Source organism: Scyliorhinus torazame, chromosome 6 (assembly GCF_047496885.1).
Source record: "Scyliorhinus torazame isolate Kashiwa2021f chromosome 6, sScyTor2.1, whole genome shotgun sequence".
Lineage (NCBI taxonomy): Eukaryota > Metazoa > Chordata > Chondrichthyes > Carcharhiniformes > Scyliorhinidae > Scyliorhinus > Scyliorhinus torazame.
The window spans coordinates 20,488,488-20,504,858 of NC_092712.1; the positions used below are offsets into that span (position 1 = coordinate 20,488,488).

Here is a 16,371-nt window from a genome sequence, read left to right on the forward strand (position 1 = left end):
GCCATTCAGCCCATCGAGTCTGCACCGGCTCCTGGAACGAGCACCCTACCCAAGGTCAACACCTCCACCCTATCCCCATAACCCAGTAACCCCACCCAGCACTAAGGGCAATTTTGGACACTAAGGGCAATTTATCATGGCCAATCCACCTAACCTGCACATCTTTGGACTGTGGGAGGAAACCGGAGCACCCGGAGGAAACCCACGCACACACGGGGAGGATGTGCAGACTCCGCACAGACAGTGACCCAAGCCGGAATCGAACCTGGGACCCTGGAGCTGTGAAGCAATTGTGCTGTCCACAATGCTACCGTGCTGCCCCTCAGTAGTTTGTTCCTCAGTAGTGAATGTTCAATCAATTCAGTGAAAGGAGAAATCAGGAAATTCAAATAAATAAATAAATCCTGGAAACAAACAAAACTTGTCTCTGATACGTAAAAGAACATTAGAGTGGGTGCTTGATCACACTGGCATGTGACCTAGAATTGTGTCTGAATCGGTAGACTCAGCAAATAGGACACGAATATCAGAAGACCACAGGACGCATGAGCAGAGGGCTGCCACTCGGCCCATCGAGTCTGCTCTGCCATTCAATGAGATCATGACTTATCTGAGATAATCCTCAGCTCCACTTTCCCACCTTATCCCCATAACCTTTGATTCCCTTACTGATTAAAACTCTGTCTCTCTCAGCCTTGAACATACTTAACGACCCAGCCTCTACAGCTCTCTGCGATAAAGAACTCCACAGATTCACTCCCCTCTGAGAGAAGAAATTCCTCCTCATCTCTGTCTGAAATGGGCGACCTCTCACTCTGAGATTCTGCCCTCTGGTCCTAGACTCTCCCACAAGAGGAAGCATCCTCTCAGCATCGACCCTGTCAAGCCCCCTGAGAATCCGATATGCCTCAATAAGGTCACCTCTCATTCTTCTAAACTCCAATGAGTACAGACCCAACCTACTCAACCTCTCCTCATAAGAAAATCCCTCCATACCCGGGATTAACCCTTCAATGCCGGTATATCATTCCTTAGATAAGGGGAACAAAACTGTTCACAGTATCCCAGGTGAGGTTTAACTAGTGTTTTTATAGTTTCAGTAAGACCTCCCTATTTTTATACTCCATTCCCATTGAAATAAGATGAACATTCCATTTGACTTCCCTATTATCTGCTGAATGTGCACGAAGACACCCAGATCCCTCTGTGCTGCAGCTTTCTGCAGTCTCTCTCCATTTAAATAATATTCAGCCCCTTTATTCTTCCTACCGAAGTCCATAACTTTACACTTTGCTACATTATCTTCCATCTGACAAGTGTTTGCCCACTCACCTAACCTGCCCATATCCCTCTGTAGATTCTGCGTCATCCTCACCACTTGCCTTCCCACCTATCTTGGTGTCATCCGCAAACTTGACAATATTGCATTCACTTCCCTCGTCCAAGTCATTAATATATGTTGTGAATAATTGCGGCCCCAGCACGGATCCCTGTGGCATTCCCAGTTACAGGATGCCAGCCTGAAAAGTCCCTATTATCCCAACTCTGTCTTCTGTCAGTTAGCCAATCCTATACCACCCCCTGACATTGGACACTTAGGACATCAGGAATTTTGCTGACAGAAGCTTCAGATACAATTTTTTATTTTAATAATCTGTAGTGTCTCAAGTCGGTTTACTTTAACACCGCAATGAAGTTACTGTGAAAATCCCCCAGTCACCACGTTCCGGCGCCTGTTCGGGTACACGGAGGGAGAACTCACAATGTCCAATTCACCGAACAGCACGTCTTTCGGGACTGTGGGAGGAAACCGGAGCACCCGGAGGAAACCCACGCAGACACGGGGAGAACGTGCAGACTCCGCACAGACAGTGACCCAAGCCGAGAATCGAACCTGGGACCCTGGCGCTGTGAAGCAATTGTGCTATCCACTGTGCTACGGTGTTGCCCTGGGCTCCTGCTTCACTTCCCCCACCATTCCTCCATGGGGCCGATGAGTTCAGTTAGCTCGATGACCAGAATGCAGTGCAGGATAACACCGACAGCACAGGTTCATAGAATTTACAGTGCAGGTGAAGACCATTTGGCCGATCAAGTCTGCACCGACCCTTGGAAAGAGCACCCTACTTACGTCCACGCCTCCCCCCTATCTCCGTGACCCAGTAACCCCACCTAACCTTTTGGACTAAGGGGCAATTTACCATGGTCAATCCACCTAACCCGCACATCTTTGGGTTGTGGAGGAAACCCACGCAGACACGGGGAGGATGTGTAGACTCCACACAGACAGTCACCCGGTGCCAGAATTTAGCCCAGGGTCCCTGGGCCTGTGAGGCAGCAGTGCTAACCACTGTGCCACCGTGCCATGCCGCAAATTCCCATACCAGTTCATGGAGCCCTGCCTCCTTATCTTGAACTATGCTTGGTGCAGGTGGTGCTGCTCAAGCTATAGAACCAACTGTCTCTCTCGAATGGCATGGTGCGACGACAACAATCTCTCCCTCAATACCTCTCACCACCAGATGGAGATAAGGAGCAGTCATATAAATATCATGTGACTCTTGGAATTCTGGGAGGTGTTTGGGTGTGAGATAGATTAGTTACATCGTGGAGATTTCTGGAGTTCGAGATATCGTATAGTTTAATAACTTATACCTTGTGACTTGTTCAAATCTTATTTAAGTCGTGCAAATGAATCAACTTGTTCAGTAACTGAGCTTGATAGACACAACAGAGAACATCACACAGCCCACTGCATTGAAGACTGCATTCATGTCGACTCAACTTACCCCGGTTTGGACATGGGGGCTGTGTATCTTGCTGAGCTGGTGCTGCTGCAGGTTCCCAGGAGACAGAGAAATACATGAGATTAGAGTGCAATCACAGTGGAATAAAAACAGAGCAATGAATCTTCTGGGGAGAAGGCCTGGCCTGCTCGCAGAGGGAGTGTGGTCTAATTTAACATCATGGTCGCATATCATTGAGGTCTCGCTGGCCAATTACCTGCTCAAAACTGTTGGAAGTGAATGTAAAGGAGAGATTCCAACGTTCCAAAGTGCAGGGCCTGGGAATTTTGATTGGTAAATGCCTGCATGTTGAGGGCAGTGAGACATACTCGTTTCTTATGGGAATCCTAAGCGGGATTCTCTGATCCTGAGGCTAAGTGTTGACGCCGTCGTAAATGCCGTCACGTTTTGCGACGGCGTCAACAGGCCGCCGGCATCAGTGATCCTGCGCTGCCCAGGGGGGCAGCACAGCACTGGAGCGACCCACGCCGCTCCAGCTGCTGATACCAGCGTCCGACGGGCGCCGCGGGTCTGCGCATGCGTGCTGCGGCTGGCACGAATTCGCGCATGCACGCTGCGACTGGCGCAAACTCGCGCATGCACGCTGCGACTGGCGCAAACTCGCGCATGCACGCTGCGACTGGCGCAAACTCGCGCATGCACGCTAGTTGCCTTCTCCGCGTCGGCCCCGACGCAACATGGCGTAGAGCTACAGCGCCCCGCCGCTGAATAAAAGAGACCCCCACCAGGAGAGGCCGGCCCGCCGATCAGTAGGCCACGAACACGGGCCAGGCCACGGTGGAGCCCCCCCCCACAGGGTCGGACCCCCCCTCCCCACCAGGCTGCCCCGCACAGCATGCATGCCGAAGTCCCGCCGGCTCCGACCACATGTGAACGGCGGCGGGTCTTGGCCTATCTCAGCGGCCACTCGGCCCTTCCCGCGCGGAGTATCGCCGGGGTGGGGGGGGGCCTCGAGAGCGGCTCCCGACCGGGGCCGTGCCGACCACGCCAGCTCCAATGGTGCCTCGGCGGACCGATACTGAATGAATAAGTATTCACAGCTGCACAATATAAAATACATGCAAAACTGTTTTCCCATCCTGAATCCCATGTCTATGCGATCCAATCTAATACTCGTCTCGACAATGTTGAAAATACAATTCTTGCCACAACAAGTTGAATCTACATCGCACCATCTTAAACATAATTATAACAATGCCCAATGTGCTTTACGGCAACATTAACAGAAATAGTAGACAAAGGATCACAAGGCACTGGTTGGTCAGACCACCAAAAAGTGAGGAAAGGAGGTAAGATTAAAGGAACATTGACAGTAACTTCATTTGAAGCCTACTTGTGACAATAAGCCATTTTCATTTCATTTGAAGTGAAAGAGCGGAAGTTAGGTTGGGAAGTTCAGAGAAAGAAGTCGGGACGAGGCAGTTGAAAATAGGCGGCCAATGTTTTTTTTTACTCATTCAAGGGATGTCATCATTGTTGGCTGGGCCAGCATTTATTGCCCATCCCTAATTGCCCTGGAGAAGGTGGTGGGAAGCTGCCTTCCCAAACTGGTGTAGGTACACCCACTGTGCTGTTCGGGAGGGAGTTCCAGGATTTTGACCCAGTGACAGTGAAGGAGCAGCGATATATTTACAAGTCAGGATGAGTGACTTGAAGAGGAACCTCCAGGTGGTGGTTTTCCTGTGTGTCGCCAACCTTGTCCTTTTGAGATGGTAGTGGTTGTGGGTTCGAAGGCGAGTTCCTGCGGTGCACACTGGTGCCACTGTGTAACGGTGAGGGAGGGAGCCAATGTTTGTGGATGGGGTGTTAATTAAGTGGGCTGTTTTGTCCTGGATGATGTCGAGCTTCTTGAATGTTAATCACACTCTTGACTTGTGCCTTGTAGCTGGTGGACAGACTTTGGGGGGTCAGGAGGTGAGTTACTCATTGCAGCCTCTGACCTGCACTTGTAGCCACAGTATTTATATGGCTGGAACAGCCAGTTTCTGTAAAGTGGGGGATTCAGCGATAGTGGGCGAGGAATTCCGTGCCCTTTGCAGCGTGTTGCATGGCAACGGAGGCGAATTGCCATTGGTCAGCGGCGGGATCCTCTGGTTTAGCCGCTGCCAACCTGTGGCAGGGGTTTACCGTAGGCAGGAATGAAAGATCCCGGGCGGGATTCTCTAATAATGGGGTCCCCACGCCGGCGTGAAAAGCGGCGCCAACCACTCCGGCGTCAACGGTCCCGAAAGTGAGGAATTCTCCTCTTCCGAGGGGGCTAGGTTGGCGCCGGAGTTGTCCCGGCAGCTCCAGACGGCGTGGAACGGCCGGCGCGAGTTCGCGCATGCGCGATACGGCCAGCATATGTCCGCACATGCGCGAGGATTCTCTTCTCCACGCCGGCCCCCAAGCAATATGGCGGAGCACTACAGTGGCTCGGCGCGGAGTAAAATAGGCCCCCACGGAACCAGCCCACCCGCCGATCGGTAGGTCCTGATCGCGGGCCAGGCCACCGTGGGGCCCCCCCCCCCCGGGGTCGGATCCCCTAGCCCCCCTCCAGGACGGCCCCCGCAGACTCACCTTCCAGGACCCGCCGTCTGGGACCTGAGTAACCCACGCCGGCGGGACTCGGCCAACTCGTCGGCCACTCGGCCCATCAGTGCCCGGAGAATCGTCGGGGGGGGGGGCGCTGCCAACGGCCCCTGACCGGCGCGAGGCACAATGTTGGTATAGAGGTTATAGGGGCCTTGGTGATTAGAAAAACACCAAGTTGGTGGCAAAGGAGATACTGAGAAAAATGGTTATCGCACTGGGAAGGGATGAAGGCCGGAATTCTCCAGCCAGAGCCATTCACTGCCAGCGAACGGTGCGCCACCAAGAAACACACGCCTGGGGAACAGGAGAATCCCGCCCAAAATATTCCAGAATTTCGGAGAGGAAAGGAAGATTGGAGATTGGACAGTTATTGGCAAAGATGAAAGGAGTTCTTTTGAGAGAAAAGAGGAGTATGATGTGCTGAAATGTGATTAAAGATTACAAAGATCTGGGGCGAAATTCTCCCCCAACAGCGCGATGTCCGCCGACTGGCGCCAAAAACGGCGGCAATCAGACGGGCATCGCGCCGGCCCAAAGGTGCGGAATGCTCCCAACATTGAGGGGCTAGGCCGGCGCCGGAGGGATTTCCGCCCCGCCAGCTGGCGGAAATGGCGTTTGTTGCCCTGCCAGCTGGCGCGGAAATGCGGCACATGCGCGGGAGGGTCAGCGGCCGCCGACAGTTTCCCGCGCATGCGCAGTGGGGAGAGTCTCTTCCGCCTCCGCCATGGTGGAGGCCGTGGCGGAGGCGGAAGGGAAAGAGTGCCCCCACAGCACAGGCCCGCCCGCGGATCGGTGGGCCCTGATCGCGGGCCAGGCCACCGTGGGGGCACCCCCCGGGGTCAGATCGCCCCGTGCCCCCCCCCCCAGGACCCCGGAGCCCGCCCACGCCGCCTGGTCCCGCTGGTAAATATCAGCTTTGATTTACGCCGGCGGGACAGGCAATTTCTGGGCGTGACTTCGGCCCATCCGGGCCGGAGAATTGAGCGGGAGCGGGGGCGGGATTCACGGTGGCCAACGGCCATTCTCCGACCCGGCGGGGGGTCGGAGAATGACCCCCCTGAGGTGTAGAGGGATCTGGGTGTCTCAGTGCATGAATCACAAAGCATAAAGGTACAGCAAGTAAGTCGGAAAACTATTAGAATGTTTTCCTTTATTATGAGGTGAATTGAGTACAAAAGTAGGGAGTTTCTTGCTTCTGTTGTACAGGATATTGGTGAGGCCACGGCTGCAGTATTGTGTACAGTATTGGTTATCTCTTATACTCGTTTTATTAGTGGCACAAGTGGGCTTACATTAACACTGCAATGAAGTTACTGTGAAAAGCCCCTAGTCGCCACATTCCGGCACCTGTTCGGGTACACCGAGGGAGAATTCAGAATGTCCAAATTACCTAACAAGCCCGTCTTTCGGGACATGTGGGAGGAAACCGGAGCTCCCGGAGGAAACCCACGCAGACGCGGGGACAGTGACCCAAACCGTGAATCGAATGTGGGCCCGAGGCGCTGTGAAGCAACAGTGCTAACCACTGTGCTACCGTGCCACCCTTATTTAAGGCCCAATGTAAATGCATTGAAGCAGTAGAGAGGAGCCTTACCATTCTAACACCTGGAATGGGTGGGTTGCCCTCTGAGGTTAGGGGCGTCATTCTCCGACCCCCAAGAGGGTCGGAGAATGGCCGTTGGCCGCCGTCAATCCCGCCCCCGCCGGTTGCCGAAGTCTCCGAAGGGAGAAAAGTCGGCGGGGAGTTAATGGCGCCGCTGCCGCGGAGAATGTCACGGGTCTGCGCAAGGCAGCCGATTTTCGGCCTGCCGATATTCTCCCTTCCGGATGGGCCGAAGTCCCGTCGACGTGATGACCGTTCACGTCGACGTGAATCAAACCTCCTTTTCATCGGCGTGACCCGGTGCTCCAGGCTCACGCCGACCAGCGTGGAGGTGAGTGACGGCCTGGGGGGTTGGCTCTGGGCAGGCAATGGCGTGGCCGCAGTCTGATTGCGTGAGGAGAGGTGTGTCTCGGGTTGTGTGTGTGTGTGCGGCGGGGGAGGGGGTGGTTAGAGTAGGCTGGGCTCCGGGGGAGTGCCGGAAGGGGGTCCGTGCCGGAGAGGGGGATGGGGGGTCCGTGCCGGGGTGGAGGTTGGGGGGGGGGTCCGTGCCGGGGTGGAGGTTGGGGGTTGGGGGGGGGGTCCGTGCTGGGGTGGAGGTTGGGGGGGGTCCGTGCCGTGCCGGGGTGGAGGTTGGGGGGGGTCCATGCTGGGGTGGAGGTTGGGGGGGGTTCGTGCCATGCCGGGGTGGAGGTTGGGGGGGGGGGTCCGTGCTGGGGTGGAGGTTGGGGGGGGTCCGTGCCGTGCCGGGGTGGAGGTTGGGGGGGGTCCGTGCTGGGGTGGAGGTTGGGGGGGGGTCCGTGCCATGCCGGGGTGGAGGTTGGGGGGGGGGTCCGTGCCGGGGTGGAGGTTGGGGGGGGTCCGTGCTGTGCAGGGGTGGAGGTTGGGGGTTGGGGGGGGGGTCCGTGCTGGGGTGGAGGTTGGGGGGGGGGGTCCGTGCCGGGGTGGAGGTTGGGGGGGTCCGTACCGGGGTGGAGGTTGGGGGGGGGTCCGTGCTGGGGTGGAGGTTGGGGGGGGGTCCGTGCCGGGGTGGAGGTTGGGGGGGGGTCCGTGCTGGGGTGGAGGTTGCGGGGGGGTCCGTGCCGTGCCGGGGTGGAGGTTGGGGGGGGTCCGTGCTGGGGTGGAGGTTGAGGGGGGTCCGTGCCGTGCCGGGGTGGAGGTTGGGGGGGGGTCCGTGCTGGGGTGGAGGTTGGGGGGGGTCCGTGCCGGGGTGGAGGTTGGGGGGGGGTCCGTGCCGGGGTGGAGGTTGGGGGGGGGTCCGTGCCGGGATGGAGGTTGGGGGTTGGGGGGGGTCCGTGCTGGGGTGGAGGTTGGGGGGGGGGTCCGTGCCGAGGAGGGGGATGGGAGGGCAAGTGAGTTGGTCCACCTGGCCAGGTGCCAGCCTCCAACAGTTGGACCCATGCGGTCCATGCCACCTGGCTGGGGGGAGGAGGGGATATGGGCAATGATGACATGTCGTCGTTCCCCTCCCCCCCACCAGGCCGTCATGTTTTCAGATCATCCAGCGATGTTGGCCGCCGTGGTGGCAGCCGCTTATGTCTATGTTGCCCTGGATGAGGAGGAGGAGGAGGAGGAGCGTGCCAGAGAGGCGGCGCAGGCTGCCGCAGAGGGGCAGGCGGCAGCCGCCCAGGCTGGAGGGACACCTGACCGACAGGACGAGGAGGGGGAGGAGGACGTCGCGGCCCCACGGCAACGGAGGCACCCGAGGGCGCCTCGTGTGTACCGGCCCCGGCAGTCATACCAGGACCTCACGGACCGGGAATGCAGGAGGAGACTCCGGATGAGCCGGGAAACCGTGGCACACATCTGCCACCTGCTGGCACACCTGTCACCGCGTGGCACTGGCGGGGGACACCCTCTCCCCGTGTCCGTCAAGGTTACGGTGGCCCTGAACTTTTATGCAACGGGGTCATTCCAGGCACCGAGTGGGGACCTGTCCGGCATATCGCAGACATCGGTGCACCGGTGCATCCGGGCAGTGACAGATGCCCTATATGCCATGGCGCACCGCTACATCCGCTTCCCTGTGGACCGGGCCAGCCAAGATGCCCGGGCCGTGGGCTTCTCTGCCGTGGCCGGGTTCCCCATGGTCCAGGGCGCGATCGATGGGATGCACGTCGCCGTGCGGCCACCTGCAGATAACAGGGCCGTGTTCACTAATAGGAAGGGGACCTATTCGATGAACGTACAGGTGGTCTGCGACCACCGCATGATGATCCTGCACGTCTGCGCCCGTCACCCAGGCAGTGTACACGACTCATTCGTGTTGTCGCGGTCATCCATCCCCGGCATGCACGAGGGACGCCATCCCCGGCTGAGGGGCTGGTTGCTGGGCGACAGGGGCTACCCATTGCGATCGTGGCTGATGACGCCTATACGGAGGACACGCAATGAGGCGGAGAACCGCTACAATAATGCCCATGTAGCGACAAGGGGAGTGATCGAGAGGTGCTTTGGCGTGCTGAAGATGCGTTTCAGGTGCCTGGACCTCTCTGGGGGCGCCCTCCAGTATCGGTCAGATAGGGTCGGCCGCATCATTGTGGTGTGCTGCGTCCTGCACAACATAGCCCAGCAGAGGGGCGATGTGCCGCAGGCAGAGGAGGGCGGAGTGGAGGAGCAGCAGGAAGAGGCGCAGTCCTCCCCAGATGAGGGGGATGGGGGCAATGGTCAGGGCAGACGGGGTAGACACAGGCGGGTGGCTGTCCACCGTTACTGGCTGGCCGAGCGGGCACGGGACAGACTGATAGACGCCCGCTTCACTGACTAGATGGGCGTGGGAATCGGGTAGTATGGCCACAGACCGCACACCATGGCAACAGCCGACCACCCCCACCCCCTACCCATCCACCCACCCAGCACCCTCACCCCCCTCCCCAACCCCACACACCCCACCCGCATGCACACCACCCCCCCCCCCATTGCCGATCCACCGGCGGCACAACGGGCCGGGCTCACCCAGTTGCTGGTGGACGCGTGTCTATCGCAGGCCATGGAGGATGATGACAACCCGCCCTGCGATGAGCTCCTGGCTCTACATCGTTGGGCTATGTCTGACCCATGGCCACAGTACCACCATCCACCCGGACCATCCCTGCATGCGGCTGTGACACTGCAGCGCACGGTCCCGTCCTCTGCCCGGGGGATGTTGATGGCGGCCCAGGGGGAAGGGGGCAGACTCACCTGGGGCTGAGGTAAGACCACCCCTCACACACACACTTGCGCTCAACGTACATGACACCCCCGCACACTTTGGACAGAGCACAAAGGCAGCTTCGGTAGGTGTAACATTGACTTTAATAACCAAAGGAGTTCATGCACGTGCCCTAGCCCCTAAAACTCATCTGTGCCCTGCACCCGTGCCAACTTACTCAGTGTCTAATTGTTTGGCCTTACGGGCCCTTTGACTACGTCTACGTGGTTCCCCAGACGGTACAGCAGAACTGGAGGTGGACTCCTGTGATTCCTGCCCTCTGACACTGGATCCCTTTGGCGGCCGTTTCCTGGGGCGTCCTGGCCTAGATGGGCCAGGCTGCGGCCCGGGCGACTGGGATGGCGAGCTGCCAGCCTGTCCTGCCCGTTGCCCACCCGATGCACCTGGGACGGAAGGGGGGGGAGTCCGAGGTGTCACGGTGTACCGGGACCTCCCCTACAGAGGGAGCCGGGACGGACCACACCACCTCCTCCTCCCTCGGGGTGCCCGATGGCCCCCAGGCCTCTGCATGGGTGGGGGATGCGAACGGACTGACCATCCGACACCCCCCCCGACATCTGGCGCTGCCAGTCCTGGAGGCCCGTGCTGGTATCGACAGGGGTCTGCAGGTTTGCAGCCACGGAGCCCAGGGGGTTGGCAAACCCTGTCTGTGACAGTGCGACGCCGGCTCGCACATGGCCACTGGCGCCGATGCCCTCAGCGATGGCCTGCAGAGACTGGGCCATGGCCTGCAGAGACTGGGCTATGGCGTTGAGCGCCTCTGCCATCTGGCACTGGCACTGGCTCATGCCCTCCTGTGAGAGGGCAGCCATTTCCTGGGCCACAGACGCCGCCTGTACGGAAGGCCCCAGGCCTCGCAAACCGTTCCCCATGTCTGACACCGTCGCACCCATTGCCTCCACCGCGGACGCCACCCGTGCGGTGTCAGCCTGGGTGGCACGCATGACCGGCACCACTCCCAGCTCCTGGACGCGGGTGGACTCCTCCACCTGCGACCGCAGCCGCCGCAAGCTGCCCGTCACCCTCTTCGCTCGTCTCCGGGTCGGTGGTTGCATCGGATCTATGTGTGGGTGTGGTAACTGCAGGAACCCGGGGTCCATCTGGGCGGCAGATGTTCGCTTGGGCTGGGCTGCCCTCCGGCCGCCCGGTCCCTCTGCTGCTCCTACCTCCACCTGCTGTACCGGGACGGCTGTGTTGTGCGCACCAGTGAGTGTACCAGACGCCTCATCACTAAAGTGCCCAACCGTGGTGAGTGTTTCTGCGATGGTGGAGGGTGTTGGTGACAGCAATGGCGTTGTGTCGTGCTCTTCGTCCCACTCTGAGTCCATGGCACTTTGGGGTGGGGGTTCGTCTCCACCCATCCACTCTGAGTCACTGTCCGGTATTTCGTCTTCTTGGGTAGTGTTGTCCCGGGTAGGGGTGTCCTGGGTAGTGCTGTCCCGGGTAGGGGTGTCCTGGGTAGTGCTGTCCCGGGTAGGGGTGTCCTGGGTAGTGGTGTCTTGGGTAGTGGTGTCCTGGGTAGTGGTGTCCTGGGTAGTGGTGTCCTGGGTAGTGATGTCCTGGCTCGGATGTGACGGGGGCCTGTGGCTGCCCCCCTCATCGCTGGGTGGTCGCTCCCGCACGTGACGGGGGTGTCGTCTCCCTGTTGCTCCAGGTCTCTCCGTCTCCCGTGGTGTGCGAGGGGCATCCTGCGGGCGTCGCATGCTGGAGGGTCTGGGTCTCTCCGTCTCCCGTGGTGTGCGAGGGGCATCCTGCGGGCGTCGCATGCTGGAGGGTCCGGGTCTCTCCGTCTCCCGTGGTCTCCGAGGGGCATCCTGCGGGCGTCGCATGCTGTAGGGTGCGGGTCTCTCCGTCTCCCGTGGTCTCCGAGGGGCATCCTGCGGGCGTCGCATGCTGGAGGGTGCGGGTCTCTCCGTCTCCTGTGGTCTCCGAGGGGCATCCTGCGGGCATCGCATGCTGGAGGGTGCGGGTCTCTCCGTCTCCTGTGGTCTCCGAGGGGCATCCTGTGGGCGTCGCATGCTGGAGGGTGTGGGTCTCTCCGTCTCCTGTGGTCTCCGAGGGGCATCCTGCGGGCGGTCTGCATCTGCGGGGATGGGTGCCTGGACGTTTGGTCCTGCGATACACAATGAAGCATGCATGGTTAGACATCAGGCAGTGATCAGGTGATACGGGGGAGGGGGATATTGGGGAAGGGGATATGGGGACGGGCTGTCGGTGGCTCACACGCTAGTACGCCCCCGACCTCTGCATTAGCAACCTCCCGGTCCACAGGTCCGCCAGCCAGTTCCAGGGCCCTTTCCTCGTGTACGGTCAGTGGCCTCTCATCAGCGGGCCCTCCTCCAGTCCTCACATGCTCCCTATTGTTGTGTGCGCGCTTCTCCTGTGGGGGGGGGGGGGCAGGGGTAAAAGGCAACAGTGTTAGGCAGGTATATGAATGCACGCCATCGGTTGCGCGTGCATTGCAGAGGTTAAGGTTAGGGCTGGATTCACTTGGGGATATGGGGGATATGGGGGAGGGGGGATATGGGGGAGGGGGGGATATGGGGGAGGGGGGGATATGGGGAGGGGGGATATGGGGGAGGGGGGATATGGGGGAGGGGGGATATGGGGGAGGGGGGATATGGGGAGGGGGGATATGGGGGAGGGGGATATGGGGGAGGGTGGGATATGGGGAGGGGGGATATGGGGGAGGGGGATATGGGGAGGGGGGATATGGGGGAGGGTGGATATGGGGAGGGGGGATATGGGGGATATGGGGGAGGAGGGAAATGGGGGAGGGGGGATATGGGGGAGGGGGGATATGGAGAGGGGGGATATCGGGGAGGGGGGATATGGGGAGGGGTGATATGGGGGAGGGGGGATATGGGGAGGGGTGATATGGGGAGGGGGGATATAGGGGATATGGGGGAAGGGGGGATATGGGGAGGGGGGATATGGGGGAGGGGGGATATGGGGGATATGGGGGAGGGGGGATATGGGGGAGGGTGGATATGGGGGAGGGTGGATATGGGGGGGGATATGGGGGAGGGGGGATATGGGGGATATGGGGAGGGGGATATGGGGAGGGGGGATATGGGGGAGGGGGGATATGGGGGAGGGGGGATATGGGGGAGGGGGGATATGGGGGAGGGGGGATATGGGGGAGGGGGGATATGGGGGAGGGGGGATATGGAGGAGGGGGGATATGGGGGAGGGGGGATATGGGGGATATGGGGGAGGTGGGGATATGGGGGAGGGGGCATATGGGGATTATGGGGGAGGGGGGATATGGGGGAGGGGGGGATATGAGGGAGGGGGGATATGGGGGATATGGGGGAGGGGGGGATATGGGGGAGGGGGGGATATGGGGAGGGGGATATGGGGATATGGGGGTGGGGGATATGGGGGAGGGGGGGATATGGGGGAGGAAGATATGGGGATATGGGGGAGGGGGGATATGGGGGATATGGGGAGGCTCACCCTGCCTGCTCTGACGAGGTCGTTCACCTTCTTGTGGCACTGGGTGCCTGTCCGTGGTGTCAGGGCCACAGCGGTGACGGCCTCTGCCACTTCCCTCCACAGACGCCGGCTGTGGCGTGGGGCAACTCTGTGGCCATGCCCGGGATACAGGGCGTCCCTCCTCTGCTCCAGCGCGTCCAGGAGCGCCTCCGCATCGCGTGACTTGAACCTCGGGGCTGAGCGACGGCCAGCCATCCAGTTGGAGGGGAACCTCCAGGTGGTGGGGTTCCCAAGTATCTGCTGCTCTTGTCCTTCTAGATGGTAGTGGTCGTGGGTTTGGAATGTGTTGCCTAAGGAATCTTGGTGAGTGACTGCAGTACATCTTGTAGATGCTACACACGGCTGCTACTGTAGATCGGTGATGGAAGGAGTGAATGTTTGTGGAAGGGGGAGCAATCATGTGGGCTGCTTTGTCCTGGATGGTGTCGAGCTGCGCTCGTTCAGGCAAGTGGAGAGTATCCCATTACACTCCTGACTTGTGCCTTGTAGATAGTGGACAGGTTTTGGGAAGTCAGGAGTTGAATTGCCCTCCGCAGGATTCCTAGCCTCCGATCCTCTCTTGTAGCCACAGTATTAATGTGGCTAGTCCAGTTCAGTTTCTGATCAATGGTAACCCCAGGAAGTTGATTGTGGGAGATTCAGTGATGGTAATTCCTTTGAATGTCAAGGGTCTTGTTCGAGATGGTCAATACCTGGTCACTTGTCAGCCCAAACCTGGATAAGGAAGGTGAGGAGCCGGAGCAGAGTTGGGTTAGTACGGTTCTGTCCTCACTCTGATTGAGGAAAGCCCTCCAGTTAGAGCTAATCGGTGTTGGTTTCTTTTTATTTATACAGTTTTTAAAATGTTAGGGGATTTGCAAGCTCGAAGGACGAATTGCCTCCTGCAGTTTCTATTTTCCATGTTTTTCTGTAGCAAGATGGATGAATCAGTGGCACAGATAGAAATCAATGAACATGATAGCCATCACTGAGATATGGTGACAAGGCTGGGATCTAAACATTCAAGGATATTTGACATTTTGGAAGGATAGGAGGAAAGAAGGAGGTGGGGTAGCTCTGTAAATAAAGGACAAAATAGGTGCAATCGTGAGAAATAACTCTGGGTTAGAAATCACGATGTGGAATGAGTTTGGGAGGAGATTGGGCATTGGTTGGGATAGTTTATAGGGCCTCCAGCAGCAATTTAACAGCAGGACAGAGTTTATATTGTCATGTGAGTGTCCCTTGAAGAAAGGTTTGACCACACATGGCTCGCAGCACGGCTTCAGTGATGTAATTTGTGGGTGGAGCTGGGCTGTGGCTGTCAGGTGAGAGGGGGGGGTTTAGTGTTTTCGTTTCAATTTCGGTTTGTTGTTGATTTGGACTGCAGAAGAAAAAAGCAGTGTTTCCCTGTTTTCGCTGTTTTTATTTTAAAGCTGTTCCAGTGAACTGTAAGCATATTGGGTGTGGCAAACTGCTTTGGTAATTTTAAAGATAAAGCTGTTTTTCGGAAGTTGTTTGGAATCTGCTGGTTGGAGGCTGGATCTCAGGGAAAGGACCCGTCCCATTCAAGTGAGATTGCAGTGTGCTGGGCCACGCCCTTGAAAGGGGTTTTGGTTTATTGGAATTTGTTATTGAATTGGAACAGTTACTAAGGGGGATTCATTAAGAGTTATATACATAGATTACTGTAGCTGTTGTGTTGTTTCATGTTTGTAATTGACAACAAATTCTTGTTTCATATATGTCAACTACATTCTTTTATTAAACTTGTTTTAAAGTCGATTGAATCATACCTGAAGTGAAGACTCTTGTGTTCATCCTTGCCAAATTCAATATAAAGGTTTTGGTCAGGGGAGCTTCATAATACAATTTGGAATTTCTAAGCCCTGGCCCATATCAATATCAAGAAATAATGATAGTTTACAAGAAAGTTACTCAATAAACATAGGTGAACTGAAGAACATAGATTGGGGGCGGATGTTTGAGGGTAAATCAACATCTGACATGTGGGAGGCTTTCAAGTGTCAGTTGAAAGGAATTCAGGACCGGCATGTTCCTGTGAGGAAGAAGGATAAATATGGCAAATTTCGGGAACCTTGGATGACGAGAGATATTGTAGGCCTCGTCAAAAAGAAAAAGGAGGCATTTGTCAGGGCTAGAAGGCTGGGAATAGACGAAGCCTGTGTGGAATATAAGGAAAGTAGGAAGGAGCTTAAGCAAGGTGTCAGGAGGGCTAAAATGGGTCACGAAAAGTCATTGGCAAATAGGGTTAAGGAAAATCCCAAGGCGTTTTACACATACATAAAAAGCAAGAGGGTAGTCAGGGAAAGGGTTGGCCCACTGAAGGATAGACGAGGGAATCTATGTGTGGAGCCAGAGGAAATGGGCAAGGTACTAAATGAATACTTTGCATCAGTATTCAGCAAAGAGAAGGAATTGGTGGATGTTGAGTCTGGAGAAGGGTGTGTTGATAGCCTGGATCACATTGAGATCCAAAAAGACGAGGTGTTGGGCGTCTTGAAAAATATTAAGATGGATAAGTCCCCAGGGCCTGATAGGATCTACCACAGAATACTGAAGGAGGCAAGAGAGAAAATTGCTAAGGCCTTGACAGAAATCTTTGGATCCTCACAGTCTTCAGGTGATGTCCCAGAGGACTGGAGAATAGCCAGTGTTGTTCCTCTGTTTAAGAAGGGTAG

General features: G+C 57.3%; 1 protein-coding gene across 1 annotated transcript in view; it reads right to left on the minus strand.

Annotated features, from left to right (window-relative positions):
* LOC140425674 (uncharacterized) overlaps window positions 1–16,371 on the minus strand; it is a 456,765-nt gene that overhangs the window by 23,646 nt on the left and 416,748 nt on the right. Inside the window, exon 43 of the mRNA XM_072510172.1 lies at window positions 2,790–2,834. Coding sequence (XP_072366273.1) covers window positions 2,790–2,834 — 45 coding nt within the window. The remainder of the gene's footprint in view (window positions 1–2,789; window positions 2,835–16,371) is intronic.